The sequence below is a fragment of the Oreochromis aureus genome, linkage group 23 (assembly GCF_013358895.1).
Source record: "Oreochromis aureus strain Israel breed Guangdong linkage group 23, ZZ_aureus, whole genome shotgun sequence".
In the NCBI taxonomy this organism is placed as follows: Eukaryota; Metazoa; Chordata; class Actinopteri; order Cichliformes; family Cichlidae; genus Oreochromis; species Oreochromis aureus.
Genome location: NC_052963.1, coordinates 35406188 through 35423853, shown reverse-complemented (window position 1 = coordinate 35423853; position 17666 = coordinate 35406188). Strand labels below are relative to the sequence as shown.

The 17666-nt window shown below is 43.9% G+C and overlaps 1 protein-coding gene across 4 annotated transcripts in view; it reads right to left on the bottom strand.

Moving 5' to 3' along the window:
* Nucleotides 1-17666, bottom strand: part of sema6bb (sema domain, transmembrane domain (TM), and cytoplasmic domain, (semaphorin) 6Bb) — a 128721-nt gene that overhangs the window by 37780 nt on the left and 73275 nt on the right. For all 4 annotated transcript variants that reach the window (XM_039606955.1, XM_031726777.2, XM_039606954.1 and 1 more), the window contains exons 6-13: nt 15115-15213; nt 13569-13659; nt 13032-13151; nt 11495-11583; nt 10536-10753; nt 4619-4750; nt 3498-3647; nt 2391-2570 (exon numbers count right to left, since the gene is read on the bottom strand). In XM_039606955.1, coding sequence (XP_039462889.1) covers nt 2391-2570; nt 3498-3647; nt 4619-4750; nt 10536-10753; nt 11495-11583; nt 13032-13151; nt 13569-13659; nt 15115-15213 — 1079 coding nt within the window. The remainder of the gene's footprint in view (nt 1-2390; nt 2571-3497; nt 3648-4618; nt 4751-10535; nt 10754-11494; nt 11584-13031; nt 13152-13568; nt 13660-15114; nt 15214-17666) is intronic.

Here is a 17666-nt window from a genome sequence, read left to right as displayed (position 1 = left end):
ATTAAACCTCTGACCCCACTCTTAGCTTTACAGCTGGAAAAAAAACTCCCTAATGACTAAATATGAAACACAGCCAAACATAAACAGCTTTATAAATAAAAGCCATAATAAAAAAGTAATTGATTAGAGAGACCATGCGTGTAGATGTTACAGTATCAACCCAAAAATCCACGGCACTGATTATAGAAGTTCGAGGGGTCGGCTGGCCATCAAATCCAACACCAGGAGCTGAATCTCATCTAATTGGCACTTAGAGCCGCGATAGCTGGCACCGACCTGCCTTCATGCAGCTGATTTATACCTTTTTATGCACATGTGCACTCATGCATGAGTTGTATCTGGATGGTTTATGGTAATAGCATTGCAGCAGGCCCACAGTCATTAAGGAGAATCTATCATTCTGCTAAGGCCAAGTTGTGAGTCAATTCTTCACAGCCAATATCACAAAAGGGAGGGGGGAGGGGGAGGGGCAGTGAAGGTGAAGAAAAGATCACACAGCTAACAAATGTAGAAAAAAGGCCAAAAAAAGAGTCTGGTAAAGAGAAAATGAAAGACATTCGGTGATTTCAGGTGATTGCTTGGTTCACTGTGGAAGCCGACCTATCACAGGTCAGTGTTTTTTTTTTCTGTGATGACTTCTTAAGTGAGAACTATGTTAGCTGCCCTGTTTCTGTGGATATAAGGTGAGTCTGTGGTCTGCAGAAAAAGAATGATGTGGTAGTTCTCCATCTCCTGATTAGCTGGATCCCTGCTGTGAAAGCCCGGAGAGCTCACCTCACCGTGCGCACCAAATCACTCCAGTCCACATAAGCTTATTCACAGGGCCCTCTCATTTCACTTGCCATCATCTCTGTCCCCCACTTTGTCACATCTGACAGAAATTGGTGTTTGGGAGGAGATGGAAAAAGAAAAGAGAGTGGTAGATATATGAATAACAAGTGAAACCGTGTGAGGAGATGGGATTGTGTTGCCAGTCTGTTGGTTGAAGGAATAATACTTTGTTCCCACAAGAAAAAAAATGGCATATATCAGTGAGCACAATTAGCTAAAACAGAAAGCTCGTGTTTAGAAACATGTACTTTGTTTTTTAAACGACTCTAATTAGCCTCGGTAAAAGATAATCACCAGCCAAAGCTGCGTGCATCTGTGAGGCAACCCCCCCTCCCAGCCCGGAGTCATCCACCATCTCAACAAAGAACAAAAAGAAGACTGAAAGGCTATTGTACCCTGTGTTCATTACGTAATGATGGGCATTCAGAGGAGCCTCAAAGCTGCGCGCCTCGTGCAAAATGCTAATTAGAACGGATCAAGAAGCCCAATCTACTCCGATCTTCTGCCAAGATCCAGATATTAAACGTGATTCAGCTGCAGTCTGAAGATAAGGGGTCAATTTTCCTGACAATCTGTAACTTTGGTCAAGATTAAAGATAGCGTGATTTTATCATCGTTTCATTACTGATGTTTTCTCACTAATGCTGCTCTTCTCAGGCTCGTTAGAACATGTTGAGATTTCTCGATAATGAACATTAACCGCTTTTCTTTTCTGTTTGCCTAATTCCTATTCTCTGCAGGCCGTTTCATCTCCTCACATCTGCCACAATTACGTACATCGCACAAAGAGTAGGTGAGCTTTTCTGTATGATTCGCCGTGTTTCCGAGACAAGTGCTTTTGTCTCCCCTTGCAGCGCCTCTTTTAGTAAGAGCCACATCACCTCCCCGGCTCCCCGCGCTGCGTATACATCAAAGCTAGATGTCACTTAACCCCTTCCTTCCCTCGACCCGCGTCATCTATTTGCGAGCTGTTCCACGCCAAGCTCTCTCACTACCCAGGTTTGTGCCTTAAAGGAATAATAAAGAAATTCTTCACTTTCGTGTCTATATAACAAATACCAAGACTGCCTGCGGGTAGTTAGTCACATAAAGAAAACAGCAACTTTAAAGCTTCCTGATTAACATGTCACGTGCTATACATCATGCATGGATGAGATATAAACTTTCTTCACACATGCACTGGAGCCCTGAACTTTACCATGCATCACTCAGTGGAAGTGCACGAAAGAGTCCGATGCAGTCCATGTGATGTCCATTTGCACTTATTTGCACTCGTGTGGGAAAAGCAAAGACGCCGCCTGAACCAAATGGAGTATTTCCAGTGAGGACATGTCTGAAGTGTGCTCCATGTGAAAAAGGGCAGCTTCAGACGTTGTCCTCGCCTAAATCCCCCGACGCCCGACGAGTTCATGTGTAAAAACGGCTCATTTTTAATGAAAGAGACCAGCCAACAGTCTCCATCACATGTTATTCACATCTACATCCAAAAACTGTTCTTCTAACAGTCCAAAACACATGTGTGATTCTTAATCAGATCATGCTTTGTTGTACTCGCTTACTTATCGGGGTTGAAGCCCTCCAGTTCTTCCAGGAAGATGTTGCTATTGGTAACGGTATTGTCCTGGTTGGGCATGATGAGAAACTTGAGGATGGTCCCTCTGCTTGAGCCGAGGAAGAGGACGGTGCGGTTTCTGTAGGGCCCGGCCTCGGTATCCACCACGATCTTATTCAGCTGGTACCTGAACCGCAGGGGAAACAGAGCGCTGCGTTAGTGCCACGGCGCTGTGCAGCTCATTTGGGACTCACTTCCACAAAGTAGCTCCTGGAGGTGAGTTTATGATTTAAGTGCATTACAAATTATTGATTTAGGTGTAAAATATGGCCTGGTGTGAATTTAAATCGTGATATGCCATTTTCACTCGAGTCACTGCAAAATGATATGAATTCCTTAGCGAAGAAACCGCTCATCAAATTTGCATAATAAACTAATTACGCCAGACGTTTCAGACATTAATAATATTAGTCAAGTAAATGGGTTTGTCCTAGGACAATAGCAGAGTGCTGCTGATCCACACAGAGTTCTGTGTGTGTGAGTAAGTAGATGAGAATAGAAGCCATGTTGTGCTGGGTGTTTAATATTCCTCGTGCACCCGGTCCCCATAATCCCCTGGTGGCTGTGGGACTCCGTACGGTAGACAGTGGGAGGCGGGGGGGCAGGCACAAGTATTTATGTGGGACTTGATGGGCCACAGCTGCTTGCCTGCTACCACAGGCTTCAACAGCAACCAACATAACTTAACAAAGGGAGGAGTTCATGTAAATATACAGGGTTACAGGCCATTTCAGATCTCATACACACCGCATCTCCTCTAATTAACTGTTGCGACTTGAACTGGTAAAGCTTAATTAATGTGCACCCCCAGTTTCGTTCATTTTCAACTTTGGTTACAAAACAAACAGTTTTTAGACAGATTTAATTTGTTTTAGCTGTTACAGCTGAACATGGAATAGCTGGGAAAATGAAATATGTCCATATATAGTCTATATGTATGGACATATTTCCAGCTGGACAGATATAATAAATGTAATTTCTCGCCATTATGTCGCAAAGAGATATTTATGCAGTCTGAGTGAGTAATATAGTAGCAATGCTCGGACCGTCTCACCTGACCATGGTTCTCACTATCCAGGGTCTTTGTCGCAGTGATGGGACTGCTTCATCCATCAGAGGATGGGTCTTCACAAAATTTAACATCTCATCGGGGAAGGAGTTGGAGGAATTAAACTTGGATCCTTGAACGGCACAACCACCGGGTCTGGGGAAAATAAGATTAAGCATGTTAAGCACAAAGTATATAATGTTTCTGAATCCATCCTCAGTAAAGATAGTATTATATAATTAAGCAGTCTAGACAGTCTGAGTGTCTCACACTCACACAGATATCCTTTTTTTTTCAAAAACACACTGATCTGATTTAGTTAAAAGGACCTGACATATAAAGTATAAATAAAGTGACAGATATGCACGAGCACAAGACGTAGATTGGAGGGCAACAAGCTTTATCCTTGTGATAAGGGATTTTTCTGCTTCAGTGTGTATAACCAGACTTTTGTTTTTCCTACTTATTTAATCATATAAAAAGCACAACGGTAGCTTTAGTTCACAGGCCACATCGGCTGAGGGTTCAGCTGGGACCCTTCCATCTGATTGGTCGATTCAGTTCAATTTAATTTAATTTATATAGCACAAAATCACAACAATAGTCTTCTCGAGGCATTTTTTAGTATAAAGTAGACACCCTATATAAAGGCTGCACAATTTACACTGCCCCCTCCCGCCTCCAGTTCTCTGCAAGCCACTTGGAGACCCAGACATTGAAATCCCAGCTATTTCCTTTTTAATGCTAAGCCTGCTTTTGTCTATGCTTGGGGCTTTTGCTGCATCCCCATTTTAGGCTTTCAGTGTATGTGAGAGGAAGAAGCTCAGAACAAAACCACACTGCCATATATAATTTGCTGCAGATGGAATAACAATCCTCCATTTTTCCCCAAAGTGTTCCTGACTGAAAGACCCAGGAGTAAAATTCACTCATGTTACTTTGCATTGTCTATATGCCCTTTGGGGATGAAACCCTACCCACGAACGACAACCTGCAAAACACATTTTCCAAAGAGTCTTACGGCCAACTCTGACTTCAAAACAAAACTTTACAACGCAGCTTTTCCCTGATCATTCTTTGATAACAACTCGAACACAGGTGCACAAATTGATTACCGCCATCTGCACCTTGGTTTTGGGATGACTTCATCTGGAACAGGCGTCCAAATAGACTCTGGTGATTTCTGCTCCTTAAACCTTCCATCAAACACAGCAGCCAGCTGCTCCATGTCAAAGGCGCACACCGCCGAACCTGGAATGCTACAGAGACAGAGACGATTGATAAAAACACTTTGAACTGACACAGAATGGCTCAGTGTCAGCAGGCTGTACGTTCCAACGAGGCTGCGGAAAGAAGAAGTGACGGAAAAGAGAAGATGAGGTAGATTATAGCTCGACTGAAAAATAGATTGTGAAACTTGAAATAGGAAAAAGTTAACATATAGAAAGCCAATTGTGACAAGAGAAAGAGACAGACACCCGGCAAAGATGACAAATTGGATATGGGCCGTTCATATTTTGACATCCATTACTGGAACACAAAGGAAATCAGTAGTGAGACGAAGAGAGAAGCAGGGTAAGACAGACGCTGTCAACTCTGTGTCCAAAGAATAGATACGCGATGGATGCAACAGCTAGATTAGGCCCGTGAAAAGATCTTGGCTGGAATTCCTGAAATATAAACCAAACAGGAAGTGAGTCACTGAATATTTTCTCTTCACCGAGGGGGCAGAAGATTCCCGTAAAGAAACGAACCCAAGAAAATGTTACAGTAAAACACCCGGTGCACCTCGGAGGCTGTTTAACTACTCGCAGACCCGGCGAAAGGGCGCAGAGCGTCTGTTCTGAGAAGCGTTTGTGTCCCACACTCGACACAAGCAAACACACACTGACAAAACCAACAAATACAGACACATTCACACAAAGTCAGACTCACTTCTGAGGCCACATTTCTGCGCTTTGACTACGGAACAAAGGAGTAAAGAGAGCGGTGTCAGGGTGAGATAAGAAATGAGTTTTTGAACATGCTTCCTCCTTCCACACTGAAGTCTCTGTGTCCTCATCAATGACTAATGGAGTGCGTGGTGTGAGAACAGTGACTCAGTATTAATACCTTAGAGATACACACACACATTAAAAAAACCTGAGACTGAGTCACCTGGAACCTGCTGCTACATTAAACCCACACAATCCCCGTCTGTTTATTTCCTCTTCTCACGCTTCCTTCAAAAGTTAATGTCCAGCTGGTGAATGTGAGGGTCTCTGAAGCTTGCCCCCAGGACGCTGCATCAAGCTGAGAGGCGTTTCTGTTGAGTGCCCCTTTGAAAGCCGCGGCGTTTGTTTGGAACGGCAGCGCCTGAAGGCTGGATTTGGTTGCGGTAGGGAGCCGCGCTCTCCCGATGTGCCGTTTGATCGGGTCATGCCGTCTCCCTGGGTACTTATCGTTCGTAGGCAGGGATGCGACTCGACCCCGGGCGGCACGGCGGAGCTGCAGGTGTATCTGTGGACGATACGGCGTCTCTCTCTGGGCTGCAGGCACCAGATGTTACGTTTGACACGTCTTCCAAGCTTTGCATCAGCACCAGCTTGGCTTCCTTTCTCTACCTTCGCCCGCCCCTTCAGCCCCCGGTTCTATTTTTCTCTCTCGCTGCAGGTCACTGGGCTTGGCCCGTGTAGGGCTCGGTGTCTGACAGAAGCAAGCCAAAAAGCCTCGGGCTGTTTATCTCACAGAACTCTCCTAATTATTCTCACTCTTATTTTTATTCTCTTTGTCTCTCCCACTTGTATTTTTTTAAGTCAGTGTGTGTTTTTTTTCTCGCACACAAAATTCATTTCCAATAATTTTCCTAGTTACTCCCTCATACTCGAGTCTGCTTTTCCTTTGTTTACATCTCCATCTTCCCTTCAGTCTGCTGGAATTTGCCTTCTTTGCTGGTGTTGAGTGGCAGACTGTCAAGGCTTACAAAGACTTGTGTGATGTTTGTCTGAGAGGACTTCTGTGGAGTCTGAAGGGCTTCCTCGCTGTTTAACAAACTCACTGACAGCCTGAAATATTCTCACACCGTCCGAACGGACGCGTGACGCCAGGATTTTACAGGACGGAAGGAAAATCTTTTTAATTGGTGGTTTAACTCTTACAGAGACTTTGGATATATGCATTTATAGATTTTACATCAGGGTTATGAAATTTCTGTTCCGGTATAAATATAGGAAAAATGATTTTGTACAAAAAAATAGAGAAATAAAATTTGTAACCTGTAGCATTTCTACAGACAGGCTTAAAGCTTTTTTCTGAAGTTTCTGATGAAACTGTGGGCTGTCACTGGGCAAGAGGCTCCCGTCAAGACTAATATGTTGTAAAAAAGATTTACTGGAACCTTTTCAACTTCTACCATTTGGCTCATTTGCGTCTTTTTGTTATGTCACCTGTAACGTTTCTATTTTCCATTTATTATATTCTCCAGCATTTTGTCTGTTTTTTGCCTTTCAGTCTTAGCTTATGTTCGAGTCGCTGTGTATCTTGGTTACTGCACTATTTAGTTTTCTGCGTTTTTGTTCCCATACGGCTCGTCTTGCCTCGTTTCTGCATTGGTCTCGTTGTCTTTCTTTGTTCGGTTGTGTCTCTCTTCCTGTTTTATTTTGGTGATTGTTCTTCTCTGTGTCTCGTGTTTAGTTTTACTTCCCCTCGAGTCGTTTTGTTCGTAGCTGTTCCTACCTGGTCCTCTCCCCTCATTATACCAGGAGTATTTAGTGTCTCCCTGTCCTTGGTCGTGTCCTTGGTCATGTCCTTGGTCGTCTCCTGCCTCTGGGGAGTGTGTTTCCTTGCTCCATGTCTCCCTGAGATTTCAAGTTTTGGGATTGTTTATTCCAGTTCAGCCACAGTTTATATTTTTGTGTTTCTGAATTAGTTGAGCATTAAAGCTCCCCTTTGCTTAACGTTTGTCTCACGAGTCCTTAATTTGTGTCCACATCCTGCCTGCCACGCTGCTGAACTTTGACAATTATGTTTTTCATACTTTCTCTTGATCTTTCCCTTCGACGTCCGTGTGGATTTTTCGTCTTCTCTCTAACCAAACCGCCGTGGCCTATTTCGACTAACAAACCTCGCTCTTAAACTCTCGGTGTTTCTCGTGCCGTGGTCGTTCCACGTGCTACGTGTTCCTATCCACTGCCCATTTCTCAAGAAACAGCTAGCTGCCTTATTATGTATTCTGGTGCCTTCTCTGCTTGCAGACCCAGGGGGTCTAGCTTGCACAGCTGTGCATCCTGGCATCGTAAACCTGTTCTCCTCCTGCTCCTTGTCCTCCTCATTTCCCCTCCTCTGCTGTGTTTTCCCACAGGGGCATCCCGCTGTCTGACCCCTGGGATTCTTTACAACCAAACCCAAACATGGCCTCCCGCTCTCAGGATGCAGCAGATTTACTCTGTTTTCCATAAAATATTTTTCTTCCATTCCTGGGCGGTTATAACAAAACTAATGAGCTGTCAGTCTGTTCCAGGAGAAATAGACATTTTTAGCTGGCAAAACAACGACAAATAAAAATAATGAGAATGGTTTGTTTTCATTACCAGCCCCAGGTAACCCTTCAGTTTGACATCCTGCTGCTCTTTTTTTAAAGATATATCATTTGTTATATAAACTAGGAAACACAGCTACCAGAAAGCTCCTACACTTTCTCATAAGTTTGATCTTTCCTTGACCTTTTGAGCATCAGGCATGCAGGAGGGTGGTCGGTAGGAAGTCTGGACTCCTCTTTCATTCCTGTTGGGAGAGAAATGACCCTGGGCTCCGGCACTGGATCGACAAAGGAACTGGCAACCTGGGGTGATGTTATGTTCTGGAAACGGAGATGAAATGATCCCACAATGATCCAAAACAGTGGAGCAGCTGTAAAATGACTCCAGGACTAGGTGGCTCACAGGTGGAGATGAGTAACTCCCGAGCGTCCAGGGGAGACAGTAAAACCCTGACTTCATTCCCATGCTACAGTCCAACGCTGCACAGGCCAAATAGCAGGAAAGAATGGCTCTTTCCTCCACTCCCAGGTCCTTCTTCGTGCTGTTTTCACTGCAAGTTGCCAGCCAAAGCAATTTGTCTGGCAAGCACTTGGCCAGTGTGGCGCAGTGGGCCACACCAGGGCCAGTGGGAGGTTTTTTTAGATCACCTCACACATTCTCTGTATCTCTTTGTGTTTACTTTTCTCTTTATCTGTCCATCTGAACCTCCTTTTCTCTCTGGCTCGGCTGCGGGTTATTTAAAACAGGGCCCAGCGGCAGGTTGCGCAGGCAGGTGTGGGCGTGTGTGTATTTAGCCGGCGCGCTTCTTTGGTGAGCTGTAAATGCTGTTATCTGAGAACCGTTGTGAATGTTTCCGAGTGTGCGAGTTTGTGTGTGCATAAAGCATCCATCTGTCTCTGCAGGCAGTGGCCCCCACTCGCAGCGGTGCCCTTCCAAACACGCAGATAAGATGCAGCTGATGAAACAATTTTAGATCTCAGAGAACGCACGTGTTGTCCGTTATTGACTTCCTCGTCCTTGAGTTTCTCATCCGTCTCTTCTCCTCTTTATCTTTCCTCCCTTTTAAATGTACTTGTCTCCTCTGTGCTTGTCCCACTGTGCACCTCCCGCGCCCGCTGCTACAGAGCCTTATTATATTCTAAAAAATAAAGATATTCTTATAATGGGACCACTGATTGATGGCAGATAGGCTGCTGGTGGCGTTACAGTGAGAGGTTTGGATTGCTATCGCACCAAAAAGGAGGCAGTTGCGAGCATTTCCAAGTGTGTGCTTTAAAGTGCTTGCACTAGCAGACACAGCAAAAGGCCATTGAGGTAGTGTAACATGAGTGGGCCATCACAGAGAAACTATACTGAATCCCGCTCTATAATATGAGCCACTTAGACTGCAATATAGTCATAGACTTTCATCCTTCTGCTGCTCGGAGGACGCAAACATTCAGAGCAATTTAGGCTCAGACTTAGTTCTAAGATGATGTCTTACAATGCCGAGAAAAACAGCATCAAAGTGCTCGGTGAAAGCATCTTCAAACGCAGCATGATAAGCAGATTACTGTAACTGTATGAGGAAAGAGACATGGGATTAAAAAAAACACTGCCAAGGCTCATCGTTTGAGTCAGCTGTGACTTACATTTTCTTTTCTCACTTTTTCTGGGTTACAGTTTGTGTTGTCTTTGGCTCTGCTAATGCCCTCAGCCTGCAGTAATCCCCCACTTACCGGGCAACATCTCTCCTCCCCCCTCCTCCTCTCAGCGTTCTTCAGTTTAATCGTGTCTTTCAACAAATCACCCTTTTGTCCTCCATGAAAGCATTCCATGTGTCTTAAATTACTCTGTACTCCACAATCCTGACCTCTGCACCCCAACACAGGCACGTTCGTTTTTCTGGAGCTCGTAGGAAACCTTGCTCTTTCTCTCCGAGTCGGCGAAGACGGTGGTCCACAAAAGCGGCGACTACACACATGTGCATTTCTTTAAAAACACCAACCATGACAGAGACAGAGGACCCCCCCTCCCCCCCAGGCCTCATTCACACATTTATATATAAAAAAAACTATAAAAACATAAACAACCCGCAAAAAAATGCACTTAAAGGCAGACAGGTTTACAGAAGTCAGTCCCTTTGAGGTTCTGCTGCGAGTATGATGTAATATAAGCAGTGATTTCACGAAAACAACTCAATGTTGAGTTATATATCACACCTGAACATCCCATACTGAGTTCATACAAAGGCAAAAGTTTAACACAGCTGAAAAATACAAAGCAGTGTCATAAAAATGTGAAATGGACAAAGGAGTCTGGGACACAACCATACTCTGTACATAAAAGATAAACAGTTAGATTCTCGACTTGAGCATTTTCACCAATTTTGACATTGTCCATGTGTGCAAACTACTTTATCCTGCTTTTTTACTCTAATGAAGAGCATAATTTATTAAATGAAACTCTTCACATTTGAAGGAAAGGCCAAGATTCAGGGGTGTTAAGTCTCCCTGTGTGAGAGAGAGTCTCCTGTTTGTGCAGGTACCTGTTGGCTGGTGTGGAGAACACCCCCAGGATGATGTCCCTGCCATGCATCCTGATGATGGGGCTGGTGGAGTGGAGCAGGTTAAAGTAGAAGTGGGAATCGCCGGGCACGGAGCAGTTCAGACGGGCCTTTAGGAACGACGTCCACTGCTTCTCCAGGACGCGCTGAGACCCGCCTTGATCGCGCTTACATACCCGGGCAACACGTGACACCACCACCTGCGAGGAGCCGCGAGCACAGAATATGATACTTACTATACAGAACGAGCACAGCTTGCATATATCTCCAATGACTCCAAAGCTGGGCAGTTAATATTTCCTGAGGTTTCATCTTGAAAACTGCATATTAAAAAGCTCTTTTTAACTCCAGGGCGATCTCTGAAGAGTCATTTGCATGCTATTTGCAATGTGGAAACCCTTTTTTGACAGATCATTGTTTTATAATGCTAAATCTAATATCAATTATTCATGAAAATGTCAGTGCATCTCAAAATTGCTTCTTTGAACACACAATAGCGATGCTGCTTAAGTATCAATTTACTCTGCTCTCTGTAAACATGTCGCAGCCAGGGACCTTTTGCAAACACTCCCCAAAAGTGAATTGCTAATTTATTAAAGAAACAGGTTTATATTTATTTATTTTTCTTTTTTAATAAAGATGCAGCTACTGCTCTGGGGGCAAGAAATATATCAAGTCAGTAGAAAATCGACCAGTTTTTCTTAGGTTAATACAGACAGCTGTTAATAACGTGACTTGTTGCATTAGATATGCACGTAAACAAATACAAAGGTGAAAGGTCATCGCAGTTTGTAACAGAGAGACAACTAGACCTGCAGCTCTCCTCATGCTTGTATTCTAATGATAGATTCCCACATTTCTCTACAGTCCTTTTTAAAAGATGCTGTGAATGGACCTCAAGGTAATGTGAGAGAGCCCAGCAGGAGAGGAGAATATATTACCTTCTCCAAGTAATTGAACTCCATGGCTATCTCTCTGAAGAAGAAGTAGATGTGAGGTCCCCACTCCACAGCACTGACGAAATACGGCTCTGTGTCGTAAGAGAAAGAAACACTCAGGGAAACAAACAAGAAAGGCGACGTGTGCAGGAGGTGTGCACGGAGAGGACAGGTTTCATGAAGTATAGGCGAGAACGAGTATAACAAAACAGCATTTCTATTTGCAAATGCATCATTAATTCCCACAGCAACCGAGCGACATGGGGGCAGTGAGAAAGAGGCAACAGCCATGCTTAATTTCATTACATGGTGAAAGGGGATTTCACAGCAAACAATAAGCACATTATGACTCCCTCGTGCTTCCGAGGAGCGAGGCAGGCGTGCCTGGGACCTTCTAAAACCTGTGTGAGCATTAAGACCAGGGGCTCGGGCAATGTGATTGGCAGGTCCACTCAGTCCGGTGAGTGTCCACCAATCACACTCTGTATTTTTACTTTGTAGCATAAACAGCAGAAAAATGTTCCTAATAGCACTGGAAATGCAAAGTGTCTTACTCTCGAATATTCGAACTGTAAAATAACTGTAGGATCTTGTGTGTCAACAAATAACAAAAGCTGCAGTCTGTGAAAAAAGCTGTCATGCACTGTGATTGGCCCGCTCGTTTCCAGCAGTCAAAGTCACCAACAAGTGCGCGCAGTGTTTTTCAGTCAAACGTGTCACGTCAAAGGAAGCAGACGATGCTGCACACGGCGTTGAAGGGGCATGACGGGCTCAACGGTGGAAGCATTTTACCTGCATGCTCGAATAAACATACACATGTGCCAAATGTAGCGTGTATTTAGGAGCATGGCTATGAATAATGAATACACAACGAGCTTGTTGAGAACACAGATACTGTGCCAGCGACGCTGTCATCACAGGTATGATTTATGGTGGATCTGCGGCTTTTTTGATTGACATGTGCATCGGCTGACAGCAAAGAGGCAGCACCGTAGCGCAAAAAGGTTTCTATTCAAACCCTTTTGGGTAGAAAATAATGATAATAATCTATGTATTAGATTCATGAGACATTTTAAATGTTTAAAAACTGAGTATTTTTACAGGTTTAGATTAGGTCTACTAACAGATTCTGCTGTATTATCACAGCAGCATATAAAGTTATTAAAATGAGCTTCCTTTTCCCCTGAGCCAACAAAAATATACAAGGATAAAGTAAAACTTTGAGATCCTGTTGCAGGCCCGGGGGGGACAAACGTTTGGTCGGACGCTGTGTAATATGGGTGATTCTGTGAAAGAGGCAGCTCTGTGTACAGCTAGCTGCCTGCATGCTGACTCAGACCTGTCCTACCAGCATATGCATCGATCCGCGTGCTGCTAAGTAATGTAGACACAAACTCCAGCCATCAGACTCACATTAACATCAACAGCAGGCGTGATGCTGAGCGCGCTGCGCCGACATAACTATGCTTGACGGCACACAAACGAACACGCCCACTTAAAGCACGCACACACACACACATGGACGCGTGTCTGCAGGTACCTCTGAACCACTTGGAGTCGTGCTTCACGGTGCGCAGAGCAGGACTGTCCCCGAGGCTACGGTAGATCACCGCGTCGATGGCCAGGAAGTCCGTCACTGTGGCCGTAAACAGATTCCCCTCTGATACACACACACACACACACACACACACACACACACATAAAAACAGCTGCTAAGTTGGATCGTCTGCCAAAGCACCATCGTAAACAGTGAAGCTGGAGTTAATGTAACCTATTATGCGCTGCATTATAAACACGATGTGACTGACCACTCAACAATGTAATTGCAACTTTTCATCACGCCCACACAAAAATAACATGTGATTTTTTTACTACCAGCTAATATCAGGTAAGGATCTGAACAGTTTCAGACACAGTATTGATTATTAATGAACAGTCCAAACACGACAAGGTAAACTGAAGCTGAGGAAACGCTGCAGCTCTCTTTTGTTCTGCTCAAGGGACAAAAATATCTTTTGATGATGTTGCACATTCCTCATTGTGTGACAGCACAGTCTAAACAAACCGTGTGTCGTACCTGCGACCAGAGCTACGTTGGCGTGTTTGGGGTCATAGGGACACCGGGCCATCCCACTGACTGTGTCTCCCAGCATCTCCAGAGTGTCTCCCTGTTAAATCACACACACACACACAATTAGATGCATGCATCAATCTGGGTACTCCAAACAATATGAATACATCTACAGCAGCATCATGAAAACAAACCACAAGAGAATGGCAATTAGGGAGTGTTACCATAAGTGCAAACTAATGATTCACTGGAGGCAATTAGGCACAGCAGCAAACAACAAGAGAGTCCCATTTTCATCCATAAATAACACACACATGCACACACATCTATGCATCCACGTCCACACGTGTACATTTCAATAAAATTGGCAGCTCGTGTAATGAAATCTCTGTTATTCTTTCACTATCAATTACACAAACACAAACCGTTTAAAGGTCGCCGCAAGCAACTATTTGAGGAGAGCAGCAGATTTGGAAGACTTCAGCTCTCATCGGCTGTTTGAAATGAAATAATTTATAGGTGTCATTTCATTAAAACCCTGCTATAAATAAAACAGTAGCTAGCATCACTAACTAGTCCCCAGAGAAAATGACAGCCTATCAGGCAGAGACAGGTGAGGTATACGCTGTTGTAGAATGTCATTAGCGGCTGACAGATAATGGGGCAAGTACGTCTCAGTGTTCCACTGTTGCACCGTGTTTGAAATGTGAGAGACTGAAAATAACACTTATCTGAGAAAGCCTTTGATAGTGAAAGGATTTTTTTCTCTCTCTCTTTCTCCCTCCGACTCCACTGCCTTCGTTCCTCGTTTAATATCGCTACGGAATGATGTGAAATCACCCCAGTCGATGATTAATATTTATGTGCAGTTTTTTTTTTCTTCTGCAAGTTTAAAACGGTTACTGTAATTGAGCGAGACAGGGATAGGCTAAGAAGTGGAGCGCGCTCCCTGCACGGTGGAGGATTCTGGCGACTTGCTGCTTGATGGATACAAACCTTCAGAGTCTGACAAATGTGCTGTGGGACAGAGCTGGAGAAATATTCCGAAAACATTTTGGCTAGCTCGAACTAGTTGTAGCTCGAACACTGGCATCTTTTAGATTCCGCTTCCATCTGTGGCATTGCTTTTCTCTCTTTACCACAACAAGTCACGTCTCAGCAGCCTTACTCTGTGAACACGCTCCTCTCCCTCTTTTCCCCTCTTTGTGTTCTTCTTGATTTTCTGTCTCTGACTCTCAATGATAACAAGCTCGGCAGACCACAAAGTTTAACCGCCGAGAAATAACAACTGTTGTATCTCAGGAAAACGAGGCGCTGGAGCTGCCAGACAACAAGGATAAATAACTCCTGGGGAGGCAGTCGGCACTGACTCAACTGCTTGACAAACAGCTCTAATGAAGCTGTACGTTCTCACCTGAACAAGTGCACTAATTGATCTATAGGAGGGAGACTCTGTTGTAAAAATAGACATTATTTATCAGCTAAGAGGCGCTCGACCGCTCGCAGGTGGCGGTGTAGGGCGGCTGCGATCACCCGCCTTGCGTTTACTTACAGTGTAGTTGGCACACAGCGGGTTGAAGGCGTTGGTTCCGCACAAAAACAAGCCTCCGTTTCTGCTGAGCAGCACTTTGATGAAGTTACGGCATTCATCCTGCACGAGTGAAAGACAGAAATACAGAGAATAGGCTTAATATGCAGGAGGGGTGAGTCTGAGGAACAGATGATGGCGCAAATAGAAAAAAAACCCTTTATTTTTCAGACGCTGATTAGCCAAACCGCTCTGTGAAATGAAGCTTTTCGGCTGCCTGATGTGTGGAATTATCACACCATTACTGCTGTCAATCACAGTGATACAGTCTGAACGTAGCCTGCAGAGACTTTAGGCATCTACCCTCTTCACACATGCATGCACACGTGCACGCATACACACAGCAGTTGATTGACGGAGGGTAATCCAAAGCAGCCTTAGGATTTTAGAACAAGCGGCAGATTTATGGCTAATTTCTCACTACATGAAGCGTGTGTAATGAGTAAATAACGGCAAGTCACATTTTCATTCTTTGAACAGTCGTTGAGTTCAGCACCACCATAATGGCTGTTTTTGCCCCACAGTCCCAAATACAGATAAATGTTGGTGTCTCCACACGGATACTGTGTTGTTACTGTTAGCTATTTTATTCATTTATACTGTGCTACTAAAAATGTTTCTTCATTTACTGTTAAAGCATCTTATCGATCATCTTAAACTCATTAGAAGGCTGTTTATTCATATTTTTAGTTTTCAATTTGACCTCATGTACCAGTAAAGAAGTGCATCTATTTGTTTCAGCCATGTCTGTCATGTTAAACATACTGTATATCTATATATCATACCTTATATCTCAACAGCTTATTGATTACTTTAAGCGTTCTCATTTATTCATTTCTGATCGATAACTATTGTAATCACAGATCTGTAACTGTACAGGTTAGCTTATGTTTTAGCTACTGTGCAGACTTCACTCTCTTTCCTGCAGCATTTAGGTGAACAAGCAGCTTTTTTTTATTTTTTTAACTTCCTTTTAATTTAATTACTGGAAACACTTTTCTAATCTTCCTGCTCACCTACTCACTAATACCCGAGTACTTTATTAATTTCCATGTTCTGCTGCTTTCAGCTTCATACTTTGGATGCAATCATTGCACTTCACCCTCCATACTATTTACTTATTATTTTAGAGATTAATTGCTTTATTATAGATCAAGCTACTGAGCAATATAAAGGTGATCAAACTCAATAGCTGCAAAATTAAACAGATATAAATCAATAATTAGAATCTAATATATAAAATCATATATATGATTTTGAAAGTGTCATTGCACATAATGAGCACATTTAGTTGAGGTAATTTAGCTACATTTGATTATACCACCCACGCACTATTACGCTACTTAACTAAGATTATTCATTTATATGAAAGGATTTTGTTGAAACTCTTTTCACTGCACACAAAACAAATCTGTAAGACGACACAGGGCAGCGCATGAGCCTGAAAATCATGATTTTATGTTCTGATTTCCTGAAGGAATTTTTCCATCCATGGTTGCTAAGCACAACTTTCAGATGTGACCTTTAACTGTAAAAGTCAAAAGGGACTGACAGCAGTTTGCACTTGCACAGCCGCCCGAGTACGCAGAGTGAGTGGTGATGTACAGTAGGTCACTGATACACAGCAGCCAGCAACCCCCAACCCAGCACACTACTGTCCCAGTCACGATGGCACCAGTTCTCCCACACACACACACACACACACACACACACACAGACACACCAGATGGGGTCTACTTCAAGACCACCGCTCACATTAATGATGATGGAAAGAAGAGCAGAGATGAAGTAAAAGTGGCATGTGTGTGCGTGTATTCATATCTTTGTGGGGACCAAAAATGTAAGGATTACAATACTTGTGGGGACCAACAGTCCTTATGGGGACCAAAATCCTGGTCCCCACGAGTTTGAAGGCATTTTTGAGGCTGAAAATGAAGTTTTAGTGTCAGGGTTCCAATTGGGTTATGGTTAAGTTTAGGGTTAGGCACTCATTTTTGATGGTTAGGGTTAAGGTAAGGGGCTAGGGAAAGCATTATGTCAATTAGATGTCCCCACAAGATACAAATACCCAACATGTGTGTGTGTGTGCATGCATGTGTGAAAGAGATCAGAGGGAAAGCAGTGATATGAGAGACGGCTGAGTGTTATTCCAGATGCTCCACCCTCTCCCCCACCTTTCCCCTTCTCTCCCTGCAGGGATCTTGTCTTTCAGCGGGAAGAAAGAAACAGGAAAGCAGGAAGTGTTTCCACGTGAATGCGAACGGCGAGAGCGCATGAATTGAGTCGAGCGCAAGGTGCAAATTTCTAATGGTTTCGCCGCTATGTGACAAACAGAAGTGCGACTGTCACAGTACGTGCGAGCGCGTGCTATCACTCCCACACACGCAGAGTGTGCGTGATGCATGTAGTTAAGTACACATGTAACGAGTACGTTTGTGTGTGCGTGCATCAGAATCACAGCACAGATGCAGCCTCGTGTGTGAGAATCATTTGCATGCTGTTTGTCGGTGGGGCTG